The 25,315-nt window shown below is 39.2% G+C and overlaps 1 protein-coding gene across 10 annotated transcripts in view; it reads right to left on the minus strand.

The window, feature by feature from the left end:
• The window catches only part of CSPP1 (centrosome and spindle pole associated protein 1), a 171,673-nt gene that overhangs the window by 13,456 nt on the left and 132,902 nt on the right, over positions 1-25,315 (minus strand). For all 10 annotated transcript variants that reach the window (XM_046013000.1, XM_046013031.1, XM_046013022.1 and 7 more), the window contains 7 exons: positions 24,538-24,642; positions 22,492-22,558; positions 21,604-21,721; positions 8,937-9,076; positions 6,672-6,812; positions 4,461-4,507; positions 1,020-1,083 (listed from right to left, as the gene is read on the minus strand). In XM_046013000.1, the coding sequence (XP_045868956.1) occupies positions 1,020-1,083; positions 4,461-4,507; positions 6,672-6,812; positions 8,937-9,076; positions 21,604-21,721; positions 22,492-22,558; positions 24,538-24,642 (682 nt within the window). The remainder of the gene's footprint in view (positions 1-1,019; positions 1,084-4,460; positions 4,508-6,671; positions 6,813-8,936; positions 9,077-21,603; positions 21,722-22,491; positions 22,559-24,537; positions 24,643-25,315) is intronic.

Consider the following 25,315-nt stretch of genomic DNA (forward strand, 5'->3'; position numbering starts at 1 on the left):
ACACACACTAAAAGAAAAAGTATAGGCTAGTTTGGAATTTTCATCTCATGAAATACAACTAGTATGTAGGATATTTAATTCCCTGATGGCCCTAAGACAGCAGAAATGCTTATGATCAGAGTACATAATTACATGTGTATTACAGTACTTAAGAAGATACGTAAAGGTACTGTGAGATTTATTTTTCCTTAAAACTAAGAATATCCTTATGACCTTTTAAAATAGAAAGATTCACATGTAGTTTTAAGAAATCAAAGAGGTCCTTTGCATACCTTGGTCAGGTCCCTCCAGTGGTAATGTTTTGCAAAAGAAAGCAACAGTCTCACATCCAGGATAATGACACTGATAAAATATCCTTGATCCTGATGCACTGATCTCTTAGTAGCATTCCATTGAATGGATGCACTATACTTTAACTGTTCATCTATTGAAGGATATCTGGGCTGATTCCAGGTTTTTGGCTATTATAGTAATAAAGCTGTTATGAAAATTCATGTACAGGTTTTTGTGTGAACCTTTCCTATGACTTTTTTTTTTTTTTTTTCAGCGTAACAGTATTCATTCTTTTTGCACAACACCCAGTGCTCCATGCAAAACGTGCCCTCCCCATCACCCACCACCTGTTCCCCCAACCTCCCACCCCTGACCCTTCAAAACCCTCAGGTTGTTTTTCAGAGTCCATAGTCTCTTATGGTTCGCCTCCCCTCCCCAATGTCCACAAACCATAAATGACTCTTAATCTCACAAAACAAACTGGGGGTTGCTGGGGGGAGGTGGGATTGGGAGAGGGGGAGCGGCCTTTCCTATGACTTTTAAGTTCATTTTAGTTACAAAGTTTTCAGAATCAGAGTAAGTCATATTTGATGATTATTAAGTTAATAAAATAGAATATTCCCTTTTTACCACCTTGCAAAACAAAGAGTGAAGTGCTCACTTTGTTAAGTATGGAGAAATATACTTAAAAGAAATATAAATGCTTAATATTTAAATAACTAGATTGGTAAAAGAAATATACTCACCAATAAAAGCACTATCAGATTCCAATAATGAAGTTTTCAAGAAATCATCAGAGTCCTCTCTAGGCTAAAAGAAAGAAACATCATATATTAATGATTTTTATTAGTCCTATATGGAAAAACAACAAATTTGTACCAAGAGGCACAAGTCTCTACACTGTCCCCAAAATTAGCAAAAATGAATGGAGAAAGGTAGGACCGGCTGCTTGCCTCCTACACCATATTCCAGTGCCCAATAAAGAAAGACCCGTTTTATTAAGGGTCACAATACTGTGATGAGAACAGTATGAAGCAATGAACCCAATTAAACATTAAAAGTCTTTAAAGTGGGACGCCTGGGTGGCTTAGTTGATTAAGTATCTGCCTTCGGCTCAGGTCATGATCCCAGGGTCCTGTGACTGCTTCCCACATGGGGGCTCCTTGATCAGCCCGGAGTCTGCATCTCCCTCTGAATGCCACCCCCACCAACTTATTCTCTCTCTCTCGATCTGACAAATAAGTAATATCTTAAAAAATAAATAAAAATTAAGTCTTTAACCATAGCCAAGATTTATTCATTCTTTCAGTACATTTGTACAGTGCACTTCCTATTATTTCCTCCATGCCAGAACAAAGATGAGTAAGAGTTTCTGCTGTGGAGTGGATCGTAATCTCATGGGGGAGAGAAAGGGCTATGCCCTCAGACAATGACAGCCCTATGTGTCAGCAGTTGTCACAAAGGTTTAGCACAGATACAGAGGGAACATAAGAGTAGCGGGGAAAATACCACTAGGATTGTGTTTATAATGAGCTCTCAAATAAGAGATTAACAGATTTACACATAGAGAATACTATCTCCTTATATGTTGGAAGGAGCCTAAAGTCACACACCACCACTTCCCCAGCAGATTTCTAGATGTGCTAGAACATTCCACCGAAGAGCTATCTGTTAATTTCTAAAAACATTCCACTAATACACAGCATTATCAGAATTCACAGCATTATCACTGAATTCTTCTATATATTGCATTTAACTTTCCTTTTTAGTTTAACACCTACTGATTCTACTTTTGCTTTTTGGCATGAACAGCTTCTAATATTTACCAAATGGTCTGAACCAGGTGTTCCTAGCACTGCATACCACCCAGCCTCTCTTGCTCATCAGAGTCCTTCAAGTTGTTATACAATCCAGTTTCTAGGGAGATGAGGACCCCAAAATTTATTAGCTTCTTGGTAACAGCCATGATACGCTGTTTCTACTGAGTTACTACTCAGCAAAATATGGTGTTACTAATCCGGGATTTTAACCAAAATCCCAGTTGTTAAATTTCAGTATCTTTTCACTGAGAAATGTGGCTGCCACAGAGAAACCTACCAACCTGCAGAGATTTCAGGAATAGGGATGGTATGGGGACAAGGGAGAGCTCTCAAGACCGGCTTGGTTTCAAGCCTGGGTTGTGCAGCTTACCACTGCATGGTCACAGGCCCGCCGTTTCCTCTTACGTCACACAAAGAATGCATGTATACTTGAGAGAAAAAAACGTCAAGTACCTAGCACAGACAGGGTGGTCACTCTCTAACTGGTAGCTATTAGCAACATCATTATCACTTCAAATGAAGCACCAACAACTACCAACTGGTAACCCTGGGCTACTAAAACAGCTGAGCTGAGCCTTACCTTTATAATCTGAAAATGCGATAATATTGTTACTGTTACTCGTGTGTATGAAGATTAAATTTATTTCCAACCTCAGTCTTTTCACCTGAACTCCCTTACCTGTCTGCTACTCGCCAGTTCCAACTGTTTGTCTAACAGGCATCTCAAAACTTACCATGTTTAAAACTAAGTTCTTCATCTTCCCCACTCCCAAATGTGTTTCTCCTGCTTTGCCGCTGCTATAAAATACAGCTCCCAACCCAAACCCTTGAAGTCCATCTTTGACTCCTCATACCCCACAGCCAATAGGTCAAAATACTATCAGGTCTCCTTTTGAAATAAATCCAGCCACTTCCAACCACTTGCACTGTTCACCTTATGTCTTAACTAGATTACAGCAGGAGCCCTGTCCAGAACATTAGAAGCTTCTCAGCACATTCACAGCATAAAAGGCAAAACCCTGTGATGGGATCAGAGGCGCCACAGTCCAGCCCGTCACCTCTCTACCCCATCTGCTCCCATCCTCCTGCTCATGGCTCTCCAGCCTCCCCAGTCGCTCACTACTCCCTGTCTGTACCAAGCCTACACCTGCCCAGAGCTGCCGCCTAGAAGCTTCTTCTTCTAGATGTGTCCCCTGATAATCTACACACCTCCCTGATGCCCTTATTTAAATGTTACCTACTCGGTGAGGCCTTCCATGCCCAATGCATTTCACATTGTAAACCCTGTCACTCCAGGACACCCAGTACCCCCTTTTCCAGGCTATCATTTATTCAGAGCCCCACGATTTAACATACTATATGTTTTATTTATTTGTTATTGTCTCCCCCTTTTACCAGAAAGTAAGCCCTCTGAGGGCAGGGACTTTTTTTTTGTCCCCTTTGCTCACTCTGGTACCCCCAACACCTAGGATTGTACCTGGTCCACAGTAAGTATTCAGTACGTACCTGCTGTATGAAAGCAGCTCATGCCTTCCCTTTATTCAGTCTTTGCAGAAATGTCACCTTCTCAGGATAAGAGTGACAGCCTTACCTTGCTTACTTTCTTAACAGGCCTCACCACTACTTAATACTATAAACTCCGATTTCCACTGCTGCTAATGATGTTGAAGGCAAACACACAGCACTCGTGGACCAGGCCCTGTGCTAATATATTGTCTCAATCCCCGCAACAACCCACACTATTTTTATTCCATAGACATTTACATAGAGATTACATATTGGGCCTATCCCTAAGTGCCTTGCAAATAATAATTCTTTTTTTTTTTTTTTAAGATTTTATTTATTTATTTGACAGAGAGAGAGATCACAAGTAGGCAGAGAGGCAGGCAGAGAGAGGAGGAAGCAGGCTCCCTGCGGGGCAGAGAGCCCGACGCGGGGCTCGATCCCAGGACCCTGAGACCACGACCCGAGCCGAAGGCAGCGGCTTAATCCACTGAGCTACCCAGGCGCCCCGCAAATAATAATTCTTATAGCCACCCTCAGAGGTAAGTAATATTATCCCATTTTACAGATAAGGAAGCTAAGGCAGAGAAAGATTAAATACCTTGCCTGAAGTCACACAGCTAAAAACAGACCAACCTGAACAGCTTAGCTCTGACGTCTTGTAACCACAATATACTTCGTATAACAATATGCTTTCTCTTTACATGTTCCACTAATATATCTCTAAATACCCACTGCATGGATGAGACAAGAGTTAAATTCTTTCTTAACTCAATATTCAAAATTGGATTACTCACTTACCATATTCCTAAAAATTTCTTATCCCCCAAAAACTAGCTTGGAAAATCATAACTGGTTTCTTACCATTCTGCGGTCCCGTGCTTTAACACTTGGGATGGCATCCAAGTCAGCTGTAGTTAATGGAGAAAAAACATTTAAAAATAAAAACTTTTACAATATCCTTTGTGACTAGCTCTCTACTGTAAATTCTTTTTTTTTTTTTTAAAGATTTTATTTATTTATTTGACAGAGAGAGAGATCACAAGTAGGCAGAGAGGCAGGCAGAGAGAGAGGAGGAAGCAGTCTCCCTGCAGAGCAGAGAGCCCGATGCGGGGCTCGATCCCAGGACCCTGAGATCATGACCTGAGCCGAAGGCAGCGGCTTAATCCACTGAGCCACCCAGGCGCCCCTCTACTGTAAATTCTTTTTCAACTATCACATTTTAGAATGTTAAGCTATTACTTATTTATTAATTTATAATTATATATATAAATATATTTATAACAGCATTATTCTAGTTGAATAGACAAAAGTAAAAATCATTGTGAACATAAAACTGAAGTCTGCAGAAAAAGAAAATACTGCAGGATTTTTCAAGCTTCACTCATATTTCCACAATCTGGGTAGAAAGTTGCTGAGTGGACTTAAACACGGGTCCCTCACATGGACTTTTTTCAGCTCCAGGCACCTAGTTCCACAGAGATTCTGGAAGAGGTATCCCAAAGGCCCCTCCTTTTTTTTTTTTTTTTTTTAAGATTTTATTGATTTATTTGACAGACAGAGATCACAAGTAGGCAGAGAGGCAGGCAAAGAGAGGGGAAGCAGGCTCCCTGCTCAGCAATGCAGGGCTGGATCCCAGGACCCTGAGATCATGATTTGAGCCAAAGGCAGAGGGTTAACCCACTGAGCCACACAGGCGCCCCAACCAAAGGCCCCTCTTTGATTTGACCAGTTTTCCTATGTGCATCCAATAGTGCATTTTGTCCCTTAGAGACTGCCTTTGGGAATAAATAGGGTACCAATGAATGATAGCCTTACTCCTTCTTAGAATATTTTATACCAGGTTTGTGATTGTTTTACCATATTTAAACCACATTCTCATGAACTCAGTCATCATAGTGTTTACTGGAAGTTGGTCGGTGGCTGCTGTGGAAGATGGATACCCTCGGTGCCCAAATGCACCTGCATCTATCCACCTGGGGACTACTTTTTGGTTAACCAGCCGAATATGCCAAGACCGCACCACATCAGATCAGCAGGGTCTCCTAAGGAAATATTCCACCAAAATGTTTGTAAAGGTGAAAAATGTACTAGTTTCTCTTCTCTGATGACATGCCATAGAATGTGGGTTACTATGCTGTCAGAGGGTGATGAGACCATCATGAAAAGTTCTGTACAAGATGGATGAAAGACTTTCCCTATATCAATCTTTATCAAAGTCTAGACCTGGGCCCAAAATAGTGCACAACTTACTCCTGTGATTATGTCTCATGATCAAAAAGTTTCCTCAGATCCTAAGGCCTGAGAATGAGAATGTCTTATTCTTATTACTGGATTGTTGTGTTTTAGGACTTATTTCCCATGGCCACCCTCAATGGCCTGCAGGACTCTGGGCCAATGGGGCCCACAAGATGCTCTGCTCTGTGAGGCAGCTACCCCCACTCTGCTGTCAGGTGCTCCCCTACCCCCAGTTCCATACTCCCATGGGACCCTAGATTTCTCCTTTACAGCACTCAGCACACTTAGGCTTATTTAGCCTCTAACTCCTCCAACAAAGTATAAGCTCTTTGACAGCAATAGCGTATTTCATTCATCACCACATCCCCGGATATGTGTCAGTACCTGTGCTCACCACAGGCACTCCGGAAGCATCTGTTGATTGGCTGATTATATAAACACACACTCACAGCCCAGTGTCGCTGAACAGATCTTATGCCCTACCAAAACCTGTCAGACACACATGGCAAAGAAATGCCCCACAGGGCACAGGAGTGTTTGCCCAGCACTCCTTCCTCTGGTTCCTACTTCCTGCTGCAGATGTCACATGGCCTAGCCGAGGTACTCCATCCTCCCTGGACCCCTCTCACCCAGAACGTGCCTCAGCCACACCCATCAGATCCGTCTTGGAGACCTGTCCTTTTCTGGGACTATCTGCCAAAAGGGCCATGTGAGCATGGAGCTACCAGTGGTGAGAAACTGCCTGGGACTGCAATCAACACCAGAGAGAAAAAAAAGCCAACAACAACAACAAACAGCCCACCGCTACTCTTTGAGATAGGAATGACTATTTCTTACCTTCAGCACCTTCCTGCATCTTCATTCTATTCAGTTTCTTCTGCTGCTCTCTTAGCAGGGCTTGCTGCTGGATCTCTAAGGTGTGGTGATCTCTTGGAGGATCTGGGTACATGAACTTCAGATCAACCCGTGTTTCTGAATCTAGTACAAAAAATATATAGCTAAGTTCAATCTTGTTTCCAAAGGAGATTTTATAAAACTTCAGAAAACATACGAGTACCCTAATTTCAAAATCGAGGAACAATAATAAAGTATCACCAAATCAAAAGGTATTAAAATTATCATAAAACTCAAGAACACAAAATTAATATTCTACAAGTAAATGCCCTTTCACAAATTTAGCAACATTAAAAGGAACCCCCCACCCCGCCCCAGAGCAAGCAGTAGCTTATTATGCCTTCTCCATCCGTAATTCCCCACTCCCCAAGATGCCCCCCAGAGCACACAGCTGGGCAACTATGTACACGTATAGCCAAGCAGCCAGTCACACGGCTACAACTCAGGGAGCCATTAGACACTGTAATCACAGCCAGTCCCTAAAATATACTGAAAAAATGAAAACATAATATCAAGCCAATTAATATTTTCACCCTTGTAAATATGCAAAAAGCAAGATAAATGCAGACTGGCTGGAACTTTAAGAGAGAGGTCATTAGTGGAGGAAATGACAATCTAAGAATTCATCTATGCCACAAGTTCAAGAATATGAGGTGAGCAGAATGAAAATGTTAAAACTTAACTTTTAAATCTTGAGAACAAAAATGTAGTTCATACATCTAAAAAGCCTTGAAACTATCATTCCCTTTGATCTACTAATTATACTGTTGGAATATAATTTAAAGATATGATCCTACATATGTAAAAAGATTTATGATCCAAAGTTATCACAATTACCATATCACATGTGAGAATAAGCATGAAAAAGACAAATAATGTCTTGGCTTATAATGAAAACAGTTCTGACTGCACGGGTCCCCTGATCAAACTCTGAGACCTACTGGCTTAATACACAGCCTGGCATATAGTCAATAATCAATAAATCATAGCATTAAAAGACAACAGTAAATGTAACTGATGACACTTGTAAATCTAAATGAAAAACAAAAGAGAAAAGTAACGGTTTTATCTTGTTTTCGTCTTACTTTTTTTGTTTTTAAATAGCCTCAGAAAGAAGACTAGAAATATGAATGGTGCTTATATTTAGGTGGTTTGAGCAAGGTGATTTTCCCCTCTCGTTTTCTGTGTTTTCAAAACTTTCTGTAATAGATACTAATTTAAAAAGCAAAAAGAAGAAAAGTTCAGTTCTGGTTCATCTGGTATAGATCATATGACCACCTATCCAACAATTTGCCACTTTGACTCCAACACCTTCTCTATTACATGGTCCAAAAGCAAAATCACATCTAACACACATTTTGGTTCCTCTATACATTTTCAGTCTCCCAGGCCCCTGTGTCTCCTGGTAATCCTATTTCTCTACTAAGCTTTCTCTCCTCCTAAGTGCTACATCAAATCTTCTCGACTCTCTTCCTTCAAATATCCTCTATTTGCTCCTGCCTGAGTTACTCAAGGACCCTGCTCTCCTCATTCCTTCTCTCTCCCATAGCCTACACACATCTCTTACCCTGTCACAGCCCTTCACATTAGCATTCTACCCTGTTCCTCCAGCTCTGGACCCTAAGTTCCTCCCCTTCCCAGCCAAGTCTACCTCCTCCAGGGGTTGTCTTAACCTGACTATCTCCAACACTCTGCCTCCCAGTCAATCCTCATTCCCATGTTAATGGGCTTCTGATGCCCTAATTCCACTGAAAAAGATCTAACCGAGGTCACCAGTGACCTCTGATCCAACCGATGCTTTGCACTATTCCTCTTACATGATCCCTTCTCCTTGACATATTCTCTTCTCTTAGATTGCGGGATAACACATTCTCCAGTCACTCTGACTGTTCCTTCTCAGTCTCTTTCCTAAGCTCAGCTTGCCTTGTCCCCGTTCCATTAATGACAAGTGCTACTCTTCTCATTAGTCTACCTGATCTAATCGACTCCAGAGAGGCTTTGAAAGCTGTATGCTCTGCAAAAGAAAAGAGTTAGACAAACTAAAGTTTCACCTACTAGATTGGTAAAGTGAAGAACTAAAATATATAGAAATTTTATTCATCATTATTTAAAATAGGTATTCTAAATGAAACTTTAGAAAAAGGATACAAGTAAGTACTTGAATGTGGTTAGAACACAGGCTGTATCTAAAAGCAGCATTCTACTCACCTCTATCTTTCAGCTCATTGAAGTCATGAATATTCTGAAAAGTAGTAACATCTAAGCCTTTAGGCGACTGTCTTCTGACAGGAGCTTGTAGCCGATGCCTAGCCATGTCAAATATATCCATGGGATTCCTTTCTCTTTTCCTATAGACAGAAGACAAATTTAGGTAAATGTGTTTTAATGTGAAGAGAATCAGAGTTTACATTTAACTCCCTCTACAAGAAATCTGGCATCTTACACCACACGATATTACAAAACTTTAATATCTGTTATTTCAATCTCCTATACTAAAAAATATAGTAAAGGTCAGTGTATTCTTTCAAGATATTCTGATGTAAAGGCCCTAGGTCAGTGTACTCTTTCAAGATATTCTGATGCAAAGGCCCTTATTAGGAGAGTAAATGAGTTAGCTTTACCTTAGAATGTTCACAAGTAGAAAGACCACAGTCTTTGAAGTCAGCAAAACCAAGATTCAAAGACCAGCTTTGCTGTTTACTGGCAGTTTTTGACCTTGATTTCATCATCTGTATGATGCAGATGATGTCTATTCCTTCTAATTAAGTGACGTTATACACTGTAAAGTACCCAGCATTGTACATGACATGTTAGGTAATCAATAAATGTTATCTTCCCCTCAGCCTAAAATAAAAATTATACAGAGAAATATGGTATTAATACACTTCCCAATATAAAGGGTACTATCCAGTCTCCAACACGAATTTTACAAGGACTTTCAGGGAATTCAATTATCTAATTAGTTCATTTAATACTCTACTTCTGGGGTACCTAGGAAGATAACATAATGGGCAGAGGGCTTAGTGAGTTTCCTGTTAGGGCTCTGGGGTAGTGACCAAAAAGAGGAAAGGGATGGAGGACAGTGTCTCTAGCCCTGAAAAGAAAGACCTATCCGTGCTTCCTGCAGCACTTGATAGGCCCCCTCTATTTCTGAAAATGAGGATTTAAGCTATAATTGTCAGAGGCTTGGCCCAACTTCTGCCTTCATTTCTTTGTTCACTAAATCTTCCCTAAGCACCTAGGTGGGAACAGCTTGGATCCCAAAAGGCAATACCACTGCTCTCCTGGAGTTTCCTTTCCTGGTGAGGGTAAGGAGTCACATGGGTCACAAAAGTACCCTGCCAAGGCTGACAAAGACCTCTAAATAGTAAGCCGCCAAGGGTGACAGGAAATGCAACACAGATTCATTACAATGCAAAACAAATATTAAAAAGGCTTCTAGGAGGCCATTAAACTGGATTCCTGCCTAGTTTCCATTATGGCTAAAAGTTAAATAGGCTGCTAAGTTAGGAATTAGATTATTAGATCTTCCTTGGATATGAGCTAATATTTGTTTTGTGCCGAACACAAAGTAAGAGCTCAAAAATGTGAGCTTAATTAATGAATAAGAGATTCTTTTTGTGAAACAATTTATAAAACTGGAATAAAGAATCAACTCAAATGTCTCTCATTGTGATACATATTGAAAATTAAACCAAAGTAAATGTATTTAACCAGTTCTGGCCAAATGATGGCAATCTAACATATATTCTCTAACTTAAGTTAGCATGTAGAATTTGCAAGGTACTTTCAAATACGTACATCTATTTATTCTTCACTAAAATCTCATGGGGTAAAAATTATTGTTGCCACTTGCAAATGAGAAAACTGAAAAGCTGCCTGGTTTTTCTTATATTGGTTTGTCAAAAGAGAGTACAGTGTTCAATTTATGAATGAAACAAAGAAAATAAGTGTCAATAAGTTAAACGTGCATGTCTAAATATGCAAAGCTGCAATAGTGAAGACATTCATAATGTCACAAAGTAAATTAAAAAAACTATACTGACCTCTCAATTACTTAGAAGTAGCTGATAAATAAAATAGAATTACTCATTGAAAACTACCAGCTTGGGGCGCCTGGGTGGCTCAGTGGGTTAAAGCCTCTGCCTTCGGCTCAGGTCATGATCCCAGGGTCCTGGGATCAAGCCCCGCATCAGGCTCTCTGCTCAGCGGGGAGCCTGCTTCCCCCCTCTCTCTCTGCCTGCCTCTCTGCCTACTTGTGTTAACATTTCATTATCTAACCATTCTGTATTTTTGAAATTTTCTCACTATGTTTACTTAGCCAACCAAGCTTGGAGGTTAAGCTGCTATATTAAACTCCTATCACATACTGGATTACAGTCTTAAACATCACTATAAATTTAATAAATATACAAAATGATAGACCAGGAACAATGACAGATATGTTTATGACTTAGTACACATACATATATTAAATTATCTAGCTCTGTCCACTAATAGGATCCAGAAGCAAAGACACCCATCAAGCATACCCAACATCCAGAGCTTGGTTTCTAAATACCATTCTCCATGAGGAAACATGGCTTCCTGGAGAAATGGCTGATTTCAGGGCTGGGGTAGGGGAAATACAAGAGGATCCTGGAGTGCGTCTCATAATACCAAAAAGGAAGTGCTCAGAAAGAATGGAGAATGGATTATACCCCAAAGTACAAAATAAATATACACAAAAGTGTTATAAATGATTGAATAAATAAATAAAGGGAAGAGAAGGGACAATTTTTTTTACGATTTATTTATTCTAGAGCGAAAAAGAGAGGGAGAGTGCAAGAGCACGAGCAGGGGGAAGGGCAAAAGAAGAAAGAGAGAGAAGGAGACTCCCCACTAAGCTCAGAGCCCAGGGTGGGGCTCGATTACATGACTCCAAGACCATGACCGGAGCAGAAATCAAGTCTAATGCTCAACCAACTCAACCACCCAAGCTCCCCAAGAAGGGACAAATATTTCTTACAAAAGAACTCTACATAATATATATAGATAACTAACCCTATCTACAGGAGATGGAGCTTAATCCTATCTCCTAAGCTATGTGCCAAATTACTATTCTTGTCCTAAGAATAGTAACTGCGCAGAGAAACCTGGCAAATTCTACTTTAACCAAATGATGAAGGTTCCCATCCCCAGGAATGTCATGTAGATGCCATATACCTTTGTTATATGATGTGATGAGAAGACCATCTACCCTGTGCTCTTCTGTCCAAAGACCTTTAACACCAGTCTAATCATGAGTAAATTTTAGACAAACACAGAGTGGGGGATATTCTTATAGGATTCTACCCAGCCAATACTCCTCCAGACTGTCACAGTCATGAAAACAAAGAAAAGACTAAGAAACTGTCCCAGACCAGGGGAGACTAGGAGATATGACAACTAAATGCAATGTGGTACATATATTGATTAGATTCTGGAACAGAAAGAGAACATTAATAGAAAAACAAGAGAAATCCAAAAAGTCTGGAATTTAGTAGTAATGTTCCAATATTAGTGACAGTCAAGACTCTAGTAACACAAGATGTTAACAATTGGGAAAACTAAGTGAGGGTCATATGGAAACTCTGTACTATGTTTACAATAAAATGATGCCAAAATAAATCATTTATTTCAAAAAAAAATAAACCCCCTTTTACAAAATAAGTGTGGTAGTTATCCACTTTATTGATTTTTAAATCTACCAAAAGACTGCAATCTGCAGTTTGAAGAACAGTACTTTAAAAAACTTATGAGTCCTTTGGGCAAAAATGATCATAAATGTTTAATAATCTAGAAGTTATTTTCTAGAAAATAAGTATTTTAGAAAATAGATTATTGATGGAAAATGTAAAAAATAGTTTTAAAATGTAATTGTCTATGATTATTCCAACTCTGAAGTTTTTTGTTCCTATATCATTTTCCCCCTTAAAGACTAAATTTCTGTGCCTGATTTTGCAGAAGACTAAAAAGGGAAAGTAAAGAGAGTGTCTTCATAATTTTCTAGTCTTGCTTCAACTCTCTTTCTCAGCGTGGACTTCCCTACCACTTAGAGTAGCTTACAAAGCAACTTCTGCACCAATTTGCCTTGTGTACATAAGGACTGAAATTAATCAGTTATTTTCACTCACTGATTTCTGTGATGAGACAAAGAGTCCATTCTCAGATAAACCTGGAAGAACGGTGTGCCACCCCAAATTCATTCTTTACTAAGTCTAATCCTATCAAACATTTCATGATTAGGGCTAGTATTTCTGGTATTCCTTCAAAAAAGTACTACTTCTTTCTTCCTCCCCCATCTCACCATCTCTGTCACCACCACCACCATCATCATCATCACCATAAATGTATTATTGGCAATAAGGAAGGACAGATAAAACACTCAATATAAATGTTCTATATTAGGTTAAATAAATATACATTAAATAGCCCATATTTTTGCAGTGAATAGATTCAACAGGTATGGATAAATGTTTTATGAAGGCAATTTAATCTACATCAAATTCAAGAATGCGAATCTAAGAGAATATTGGTGGAGACAGTTTAAGATAGGAGAGAAACAGGAGACCTTCATTTTATCTGGCTACAGGAATTCAACCAGTAGCTACCAAATCATTCTGAATACCTGTGAACTCATCCAGAGATCTAAGGAAAGAATAGCTGCAACTCTACAAATAGAAAAGCAACCACATTCTGCAAAGTAGGAGGTGTGGAGAAATGAATCCAAAGCTATATGTATGGGAGGTAAAACCCCAGGGGGAGGGAGCCACCCTAAGCCAAATCAGAAACTGATACAGCAGCCGAGCACAAAATCAGAACTTTTAGACGTCTGCTTCAGTAAGGGATGGCCCTGCCTGAAAGGCACACTCAAGTGCTGAAAGAGAGCAGAAACCTAGGTGAGACAGTATGGTCTTAGGATCCTCAGGGTCACAGAAAGACTAGGGATGCCTAGGGATGGCAGAGCTCCTAGGGTTTGGAATGGGGAAGCAGGCTATAATCAGAAAGCCCAGGTGTGGCTCTCAAGTGTTGCCATAAATCACAAACTACAAAACAGTTTGGCAACTGCACTCCAAGCAGGGGCTCACCAAGTGGCAGAACCCCACTTTCCCCCCCGGGGGGAGCAGTGGCACAAGTGTGCGCCATAGGAGGCTACAGGGTTTGGAGACTCCAATTAAGTTGCATGCCTAAGATAGAAACACTTGGTCCAAGCTGAGTAAGCATAGAAGTACATATGGGAGATATGTAATTGACCAGGGAGATAGATGTAATTGACCGCTTATTGGTTAGGGTGCACTGAGGAGTCGGCCCCCGACCTTTGACTGTGGGGCCAGAGATTGGGAGGCTGCCATTTTCATTCTCATCCTCTAAAGTAGAGTAGAAAGTCTTCAGGGAACAAAACCACACAGAGCAAACTGGACCACTGTACTTAGCATGGCCCCCTGGCAAGGGCAATGCAGTTCTGACTGGGGCAAAGACTCTTGAGAATCAACAGAACAGACCCTTTCCCAGAAGATCAGCAAGAACATCCAGCCAAGACCAAGTTTAGCCATTACACAGAACTGCAAAACTCCAGCACTAAGGGAAAACAGTATATAGAATTTATGGTCTTTTGCCACAATTCTTAGGCTTTCGATTTTAATTTCTCTGCTCTTTTTTCAATTTCTTATTTTTCATCAACTCTTTTTAAAAATCTTTTTTTAATTTTCATGTTTACACTTACATTGTAAGCCTTTCATTGTATTTAATTATATTTTTGTGTATATATATAAAAGTCTTTCTTTACAATTTTAGGATGCAGTTTCTTCTAACAAACAGACCAAAATACACTCAGGATATAGTGTATTGCTCTGTTCTGTTCACCTGTCTGTTGATATTCCCTTTTTCTGTCTTTTTTTTTTTTTTTTTTTTTTTTTTTTTTTTTTTTTTTATTATTTTTTATTTATTTGACAGACAGAGATCACAAGTAGGGAGAGAGGCAGGCAGAGAGAGAGAGAGGAGGAAGCAGGCTCCCCGCCAAGCAGAGAGCCCGATGCGGGGCTCGATCCCAGGACCCTGGGATCATGACCCGAGCGAAAGGCAGAGGCTTTAACCCACTGAGCCACCCAGGCGCCCCCCTTTTTCTGTCTTTTAATTCTCATTTTTTTACAGTAACATTCTAAACTTTATTGTATTTAATTTTATTTTTGAACATGTTTAAGTTTTTCTTTCCTTACAATTTTGGAATCTAGTTTTCTAACAAACAAATAAAAATACACACAGGATCCAATGTATTGCTCTGTTGTTCACCTGTCTGATTATAGTCTCTCACTCTTTAATTTTTTTTAATTTTTTTTTAATTTTTATTTTTTCTGGTTTCACGTCTCCTCTGGTTTTTAAGCATATAATTATCTGGGGTCATTGTTGCCACTTCAGTATTTTGTTCTCTTGATCATCTGTTCTTCTCTGGACAGAATGACAAGACAATAAAACTCACCTCAAAAAAGAGAACAAGAGGCAGTAATGAAGGCCAGAGACTTCATTAGTATGGACATGAATAAAAGGTTGGAACTAGAATTCAGAATAATGATTATAAAAACACTAGCTAGGCTTGTAAAAAGTATAGATGACATTACAGAAGCCTATACTGGAGAAATAAAGGAACTAGATAAAAAAAGGCTATTAATGAAATGCAATAAAAATGGAGGCTCTAGGGCACCTGGGTGGCTCAGCGGGTTAAAGCCTCTGCCTTCGGCTCAGGTCATGATCTCAGGGTCCTGGGATTGAGCCCCACATTGGGCTCTCTGCTCAGCAGGGAGCCTGCTTCCTTCTCTCTCTCTGCCTGCCTCTCTGCCTACTAGTGATCTCTGTCTGTAAATAAATAAATAAAATCTTAAAAAAAAATGGAGGCTCTGTTACAATAAATGAGGCAAAGAGTGAATTAGTGATACAGAAAATAAAATGATGGAGAATAAAGAAGCTGAGAAAAAAGACATAAACAACAACTGGCTATAAAGAGGAGAATTCAAGAGATAAGTGATACCATAAACCAAAACAATGTTAGAATTGGGATCCCAGCAGAGGAAAGGGAGAAGGGCAGAAGGTATACTGCAGCAAATTATAGCAGAAAACTTCCCTAGTCTGGGAAAGGAAACAGGCACTCAAGTCCAGGATGCACAGAGAACACCTCTCAAAATCAGGTAAAATAGGTCAACACCTCGACATGTAATAGTGAAACTTGTTAATCTCAGACACAGGGAGAAATTCCTGAAAGCAGCTTGGTACAAGAGGTCAATAATCTATGAGGATAGAAACATTAGACTGGCAGGAGACCTATCCACAGAGACCTGGCAGGCCAGAAAGGACTGGCATGATATATTCTGGGTGCTAAATGTGAAAAATATGCAGCCGAAAATACTTTATCCAGCAAGGCTCTCATTCAAAATTGAAGAAAGGATAAAAATGCTTCCAGGACAAACAGAAACTACAAGAATTTGTGATCACTAAACCAGCCCTGGAAGAAATATTAAAAAGAAAGAAATAAAGAGCCCAAAAGTAACACAGACCAGAAAAGAATAGAGACTATATATACAGAAACAGTGACTTTACAGGTAATATAATGGCACTAAGTTCAAAACTTTCAATAGTTACTCTGAATGTAAATGGGCCAAACGCCTGCAAAAGACACATGGTATCAGATTGGATAAAAAAGCAAGACCCATCCATACACTGTATGCAAGAGACTCATTTTGGACTGAAAGACACCTCCAGATTGAAAGTGAGGGGGTGGAAAACCATTAATCATGTTAATGGACATCAAAAGAAAGCTGGGTTAACAATTCTCATATCAGACAAATTAGATTTTAAACCAAAGACTGTAATACGGGATGAGGAAGGATACTATATCATAATTAAACTGTCTATCCAATAAGAAGATCTAATAGTTGTAAATATTTATGCCCCTAACATGGGAGCAGCCAAAAATATAAGCCAATTAATAACTAAATCAAAGAAACACATCCATAATAGTAGGGGACTTTAACACCCCCGGAACTGAAATGGACAAATCATCGAAGCAGATCAACAGGGAAACAAGGACTTTGAATGACACACCGGACTAGATGGACTTCACAGATATATTCAAGAGCGTTCCATCGTAAAGCAAAAGAATACACGTTCTTCTCCAGTGCACATGGAACACTCTCCAGAAGAGATCACATCCTGGGTGTCAAATCACGTCTCAACTGGTACCAAAAGATGGGGATCATTCCCTGCATATTTTCTTTTTTTTTTTTTTAAAGATTTTATTTATTTATTTGACAGAGAGAGAGAGATCACAAGTAGGCAGAGCTAAAGGCAGAGAGAGGGGGGCAGCAGGCTCCCCACAGAGCAGAGAGCCCGATGCAGGGTTTGATCCCCGGACCCTGAGATCATGACCTGAGCCGAAGGCAGAGGCTTAACCCACTGAGCCACCCAGGCGCCCCTGCTGCATATTTTCAGACCACAATGTTTTGAAACTAGAACTCAACCACAAGAGGAAAGTTGGAAAGAACTCAAATACATGGAGGCTAAAGAGCATCATACTAAAGAATGAATGGGTCAACCAGGAAATTAAAGAAGAATTTTAAAAATTCATGGAAACAAATGAAAACGAAAACACAGCTGTTCAAAACCTCTGGGCTGCAGCAAAGGGGGTCCTAAGAGGGAAGGATATAGCAATATGAGCCTTTCTCAAGAAATAAGAAAGGTTTCAAATACTCAATCTGACCTTATACCTAAAGGAGCTGGTAAAGGACAGCATAAAGAAATTTAATAAAAGATCAGAGCAGAAATCAATGAAATAGAAACCAAAAGAATAGTAGAACAAAACTAGGAGCTGGTTCTTTGAAAGAATAAGATTGATAAACCCCTGGCCAGACTTATCAAAAAGAAATGAGAAAGGACCCAAATTAATAAAATCATGAATGAAAGAAGAGAGATCATGACCAACACCATAGAAATAGTTTTAAGAACATATTATGAGGAACTATATGCTAACAAATGAGGCAAACTGGAAGAAATGGAAGCATTCCTAGAGACCTATAAACTATCAGAACTGAACCAGGAAGAAATGGAAAACCTGAACAGACCCACAACCAGCAAGGAAATTGAAGCAGTTATCAAAAATCTCCCAAGAAACAAGAGCCCAGGGCCAGACGACTTCCCAGGGGAATTCTATCAAATATTTAAAGAAGAATTAATACCTGTTCTTCTGAAGCTGTTTCAAAAAATAGAAATGGAAGGAAAACTTCCAAACCCTTTCTATGAAGCCGGCATTACCATGATCCCAAAAGCAGACAAAGATCCCACTAAAAAGGAGAATTACAGACCAATATGATGAATATGGACGCCAAAATTCTCATCAAGATACTAGCCAGTAGGATCCAAAGGTAAAATTGAAAGACCATAGCCACTAGACTCCAACAGTACACTAAAAGGATTATACACCATGACCAAGTGGGATTTATTCCTGGGCTGCAAGCATGATTCAACCTCTACAAATCAATGTGACTGATACACTACATTAATAAAAGAAAGGACAAGAACCATATGATCCTCTTGATAGATGCAGAAAAAGCATTTGACAAAGTACAGCATCCTCCCTTGATTAAACTCTTCACAGTGTAGGGATAGAGGGAACATATCTCAACATCATAAAAGCCATATATGAAAAGCCCACAGTGAATATCATTCTCAGTGGGGAAAAACTGAGAGCTTTTCCTCTAAGGTCAGGAACACGGCAGGGATGTCTACTGTGACTACTGTTGTTTAACACAGTACTAGAAGTCCTAGCCTCACCAATCAGACAACAAAAAGAAATAAAAGGCATCCAAATGGGCAAAGAAGATACTCTATGGGAAAACCCAAAAGATTCCATCCCAAAATTGCTAGGACTCATACAAGAATTCAGCAAAGTGGCAGGCTATAATATCAATACACAGAAATCAACTACATCTCTATAAACAAACAATGAGACAGAAGAAAAAGAAATTAAGGAGTCGATTCCATTTACAATTGCACCAAAACCCCTAAGATACCTAGGAATAAGTCTAACCCAAGAGGCAAAGGATCCATACTCCAGAAACTACAGAATACTCATGAAAGAAACTGAGGCAGACAAAAAGAAATGGGAAAATGTTCTATGCTCATGGACTGGAAGAACAAATATTATTTTTTTTTAAAGATTTTACTTATTTATTTGACAGAGATTACAAGTAGGCAGAGAGGCAGGCAGAGAGAGAAGGAAGCAGGCTCCCTGCTGAGCAGAGAGCCCAATGCAGGGCTGACCTGAGCTGAAAGCAGAGGCTTTAACCCACTGAGCCACCCAGGAGCCCCTGGAAGAACAAATATTATTAAAATGTCTATGCTGGGGCGCCCGGGTGGCTCAGCGGGTTAAAGCCTCTGCCTTCGGCTCAGGTCATGATCCCAGGGTCCTGGGATCAAGCCCCACATCAGGCTCTCTCGGGGAGTCTATTTCCTCCTCTCTCTCTGCCTGCCTCTCCGCCTACTTGTGATCTCTGTCAAATAAATAAATAAAATCTTTTTAAAAAAAATGTCTATCCTACCTCAAGCAATCTACACATTCAATGCAATCCCTACCAATATACAATCAACTATTTTCACAAAGCAGGAACAATAATCCTCAAATTTCTGTGGAACCAGAAAAGACACCAAATAGCCAAAGGAATATTGAAAAAGAAAACCAAAGCTGGTGGCATCACAATCCTGGACCTCAAGCTCTATTACAAAGTTCTATCATCAAGAAAGTATGGTACTGGCACAACACAGACACACAGATCAATGGAATAGAACAGAGAACCCACAAATGGACCCTCAACACTATGGTCAGTTAATCTTGAATAAAGCAGGAAAGAATATCCAATGTCAAAAGACAGTCTCTTCAACAATTGGTGCTGGGAAAATTGGACAGCCACATGCAAAAGACTGAAAGTGGACCATATATCCTTGTACCACACACAAAAATAGAATCAAAATGGATGAAAGACCTGAATGTGATACAGGAATCCATCAAAATCCTAAACACAGGCAGCGACTTCTGTGACCTCAGCCACAGCAACTTCTTGCTAGACACTTCCCCAAAGGCAAGAGAAACAAAGGGAAAAATTAACTACTGGGACTTCATCAAGATCAAAAGCTTTTGCACAGCAAAGGAAATAGCTGACAAAACCAAAGGACAACCAACAGAATGGGAGAAGATATTTGCAAATGTCTTATCAGATAAAGGGCTTGCATCACAAAATCTATAAACAACTTATCAGACCCAACACCCAAAGAACAAATAATCTAATCAAGAAATGGACAGAAAACATGAATAGCCATTTTTCCAAAGAAGACATACAAATGGCCAAAAGATATATGAAAAAAATACTTCATATCACTCGGCATCAGGGAAATCCAAATCCAAACCACAATGAGATATCACCTCACATCAGTCAGAATGGCTAAAATTAGCAAGTCAGGAAAAGACAGATGTTGCTGAGGATGTGGGAGAAAAGGGAACCCTCTTACACTGTTGGTGGGAATGCAAACTGGTGCAGCCACTCTGGAAAACAGTATGGAGCTTCCTCAAGAAGTTAAAAATAGAGGGAGTTGAGGGAAACTGGAAGGGGAGATGAACCATGAGAGACTATGGACTCTGAAAAACAACCAGAGGGTTTTGAAGGGGTGGGGGGTGGGGGGGTGGGAGGTTGAGGAACCAGGTGGTGGGTAATAGCGAGGGCACGTACTGCATGGAGCACTGGGTGTTATGCCAAAACAATGAACACTGTTATGCTGTAAATAAAAAAATAAAAAAATTAAAAAAAAAAAATAGAGCTATCCTACGACCCAGCAATTACACTACTAGAGATTTACCCCAAAGATACAAATGTAGTGATCCAAAGGGACACCTGCACCCCAATGTTCGGAGCAGCAATGTCTATAATAGCCAAACTATGGAAAGAGCCCAGATGTCCACCGACAGATGAATGGATAGAGAAGATGTGATATATACATACAATGGAATACTACTCAGCCGTGAAATTGCCATTTGTAATGACATGGATAGAACTGGAGTGAAATAAATCTAAGCTAAGTGAAATAAATCAATCAGAGAAAGACAACTGTCGTATGATTTCACTCATATGTGGAATCTAAAAAACAAAACAGAAGATCTTAGGGTAGGAGGGGAAAAATAAAATAAGAAAAAATCAGAGAGAGACAGAAACCATAAGAGACTCTTAATCATATGAAACAAACTGGGCATTGCTTGAGGGGAGAGGGGTCGGAGGTTAGGGTAAACTGGTGACGGAAATTAAGGAGGGCAAGTGATGTAATGAGCATGGGTATTACATAAACTGATGAATCACTGACCTCTACTTCTGAACCTAATAATACACTATACGATAATTAATTGAATTTACATTAAAAAAAAGTAAAAGCATATTGGTTAAAGAAAAAGCCACTTTGCCAAAAAAGAAAAGAAAGAAAGAAAAAGAAAACCTATCACATATTACAAACAAAAACAGACTTAATAAATCATATACTGTTTTGGATTAGTTGCACTGAGTCCCTCCACTAGGATAGAATTATTTAGCTATATCTCTTTTCGGGGAAAAGGCTATTTCAGTATTACAATTTCGCCAACAATCTGTTAAAAACTTTTCCCATGCATGCTACTTATCCATTCTAATATATGCGATTTTACAATAAAGAAATAATCCTGGTCCAAAACTGCAGAATTACTGGATAGGTTCTCATTTATGTGTAATTCCTTTTCCTGAAGACAAGAACAACAAAACACAAGAACAAACAAAAAACTCAAGTTGAAACTTGCCTTATATGAATTTCATCATCACTGTCAATGTGTAGCAACCGCCCTTGCAGACGCCGTTCTTCACTACGAAGCTGTTTTCTCATTTCTGATAACTCCATAATTACATTTTTTTTCTCCTCTGCAAATTCACATTAATAAGTAAAAATTAAAACAGGCATAAGCACAGAAGATTAAACATTAAAACATAACCAGACTTACACAAAACTAAAATGCTCAGAGATAAAATTTTATGAGTTATTTTTAATGTTTTATGAATACAGATCGTATTTATGAATACCCATAAGATACACACATTTCTGAAAATACAGGAACTGCCAGACTTTAGAAATATTCTTGGACTGGGGAGAGAGCAACTATAAAGAAGCAGCACAACATAAGAGAGTTCCTTTGCGGTGATGCCGCAGTTCTTTTTGTTCGGGTTCTTTTTTTTTTTTTTTTAAAGATTTTATTAGAGAGAGAGAGAGAGAGAATATAAGCTGGGGGGAGAGGCAGGGAGCCTGACGTGGGGCTCAATCCCAGAACCCCCGGATCATAATCTGAGTCAAAGGCAGACACTTAATCACTGAGCCACCAGGCACCCCTGATGCCACAGTTCTATACCTTGATTGTGCAGTAGTTACACAAATTATACACAATACAAATGCACAGAACCACACACAAACACAAACACACATCAATTACTTTGTGTTAAAACTGCGAGACCTGATGGAGGTCTGTAGAGCATACCAACCAATGTCAAGTTCCTGGTTATTGTTCTATATCAGATAGTACCACTGAGGGAAGCTGCAGGAAGGGTACATTCTGCAACATTCTGTGAGTCTAAAATTCTTTCAATAAAAATCTTAAAAGAGAAATATTACAGGTTACAGACTTAATAGTTAACTCTACCTTCTGCACGGAGCTGGTTTCTCCTGGCAGGTACCGGAGGAGACTGTGCCCTGGATATGGAACTTCCCTGTTTAACAATCATAACAAAGATACACTCAGTATGTCTTCCCTATTCAGAAGCTTGTAAAGAATAATTTTTTGAAGGAACTATATGTAAAAGGAACCAGATTTCCTCCTATCCAACCTATACACTTACCTAACATGTGCTTTTCCTTCCCATCACAATGGAAGTGTCCTTGCTTCATCCAAATACAATCCTGTCACCTGTTCTCTGTATCTAGTAAGTGACTCCGACCTCCTCCAATCACTCTATTTTCTCAGCTTATACTATAAAGTCTCTTCCTTCTTGGGCACCTGGGTGGCTCAGTTGGTTAAATGACTGCCTTTGGCTCAGGTCATGATCCTAGAGTCCTGGGATCAAGCCCCATATCGGGTTCCCTGCTCCGCAGGGAGTCTGCTCTGACCCTCCACTTCTTGTGTTTTCTCTCTCTCTCTCTCTTTTTCTCTCTTTCAAAAAAATAAAATCTTAAAAAAAAAAAAAACTCCTTAAAAAAAAAAAAAAAAAAAAAGATCTTACCTCCTCCTTCATCATTATCTACTATCCCTTCTCTACTTCGCTCCACAGCCATCCTTTCCAGAATAGATGCAACATGGTGTCTACTTCCTCATGCCAATTCACTTCTCACCATACAGCTACTACCTTTTCTTCTACCCTATCACTCCACTAACACAGCTCTTACCAAAGTCACCTGGTGATTTCCCAAGTAACACCTTCAATGGGCATTTTACACCCTTATTTTACTTGGCCAGTAGCAACTGATATTGCCATTCTCTGTCACGTTCTCTATCTTTATTTCCTTTCTCTGCTCCTTAAATTTTTAATTCCCTGGTTTCCAATCTCAGCCCTTTTTACTTCCTCCAAATTCATCCGAGACAATTGTACTAATATGATAAGGAACAATGTTAGTGGCTTCCAAATCTACAAAACCAGTCGAGAACTCCTTCCTTAGCCACAAACTGTATCTTCAACCACCCACTCTATATAAATCTAACAAGAAACTTGAAAGTTGTCACTGGTGCCTACTCCCCACAAACATAGTCTGTAAATGCCATTATTTGTGTCTCTTAAGTATGTCTTAAATTTTTCACCCATCCTCAGTTCTTAGTGTCACTGGCTTTGAGTCCTGAAAGTCTCACAACTGGACTTCTGCAAAACCACTATAACTTCTCCCCATGTTTATAATCTTACCCGACCTCTAAAATACATCTCCACATCAGTGCCTGAGAGAATGTTACATAAAACAAATATGGCCATTCTCCCACTTATGACATGTCATTCTCCTACTTAAAGTATTACAAAGCATCCCCTTTCATTATCCACCACACACCTACTACATCAGAATCTCAGAGGGTGGGATTCAGGACAATGTTCTAACATTTGCTTTGTCTATTCTGGTAATTAGTCCATTTGGTATCCACTCATTTATGGGAATAAAGCCAAACTCCATACAACATCCTACTTATGTCTTGATGTCTACCTCTGTTGCCACCCTGGTCAGGCTTTCTGAGGCCAGACCAAACCATGGTGTATTCTTCTCCATGTGTGCCATATGGTTTACACTCCATGATTTTGATTCTTCCTCATTATGGCAACTTCCTACTCATTCTTCAAGAGTCAACTCAAGGATCAACCCCTTCTGGAACATTCTCCCAGCTCTCTTTTGATCACAGCTCACTCAAAAGTTTAAGGGACTTCGTTAGCATAACTATAGCTAGCCAGATAATATATTACCAAAGAAAAGGCCTTGAGAGGGTTGGACAAAAACCATTTGCTAAATTATACTCTGTCAAAAGAATTTAAACTTTATGGCACCAAGCATTATCAGTTACAGCTGATGCAACAAATAAATGCAAACACTGTCTATATTTCAGAATTGAAAAACTATAACATAGCTAAATATGATGAATAAAAAAAAAACTCATTCAATTCCCCTCATTGGAAATAACTTAGCTAAGATTAACAAATAAAAAGAAAAAAATATGTACCTGAATAAAGGAACTTATAATGCTGTCAACTGAAGGAGGTCTTTGAAGTCTGCTTGCAATTTTGTTCTGAAGAGCAGGAACTACAGGAGAAGGCTGTCTCAAGCGCTGAAGGAAAAATTATACATATATATGTACATACATATATGTATGCGTGTATATGTATACACACATGCATATATAAACAAATATGTATACACACACACACACACCAACATATGTATGTATATACACACACACATACACATATGTATACATATATATGTGCCTGTGTACACAAACACTCCTAATAGTTAATAACACCATTTAGGGAGTTCAGAATGCTATTGCTTTTATTTAATAAAATACTTTTTACCAAAACAAAGTCAGAAATTCAATTATGTAAGATCGAAAACATCAGTTATGATAAACATAAATTGATTTAGATTTTAAAACAAAAGGACTCTCAGATTAGAACAAAAAAATTCAAGAAACTTAAGTAAAGCAACAACATACCAAGTATTAGGAAAACAACAAAAACAAAAGATAGAACTAAGAAAAACACTTGTCTTAATAATAAAAAGAAACAGGACAACACAAAACACAAAAACTATTTTCTGGAAAATAATATAAATCAACCTATAAAACCTAGATCCCTTGTCACCAAGAGCATCACAATGAGGGATTTTCCACATCACAACAGCATTCTATGTCTCCATAAGAGATAAAAGAGGGCTTCAGTTTACGGCATAATAAAGTTAACAGTTCCCAACTTCACATTAAAATCAAAATGCAGAGAACA

This window comes from Meles meles, chromosome 1 (assembly GCF_922984935.1).
Source record: "Meles meles chromosome 1, mMelMel3.1 paternal haplotype, whole genome shotgun sequence".
In the NCBI taxonomy this organism is placed as follows: Eukaryota; Metazoa; Chordata; class Mammalia; order Carnivora; family Mustelidae; genus Meles; species Meles meles.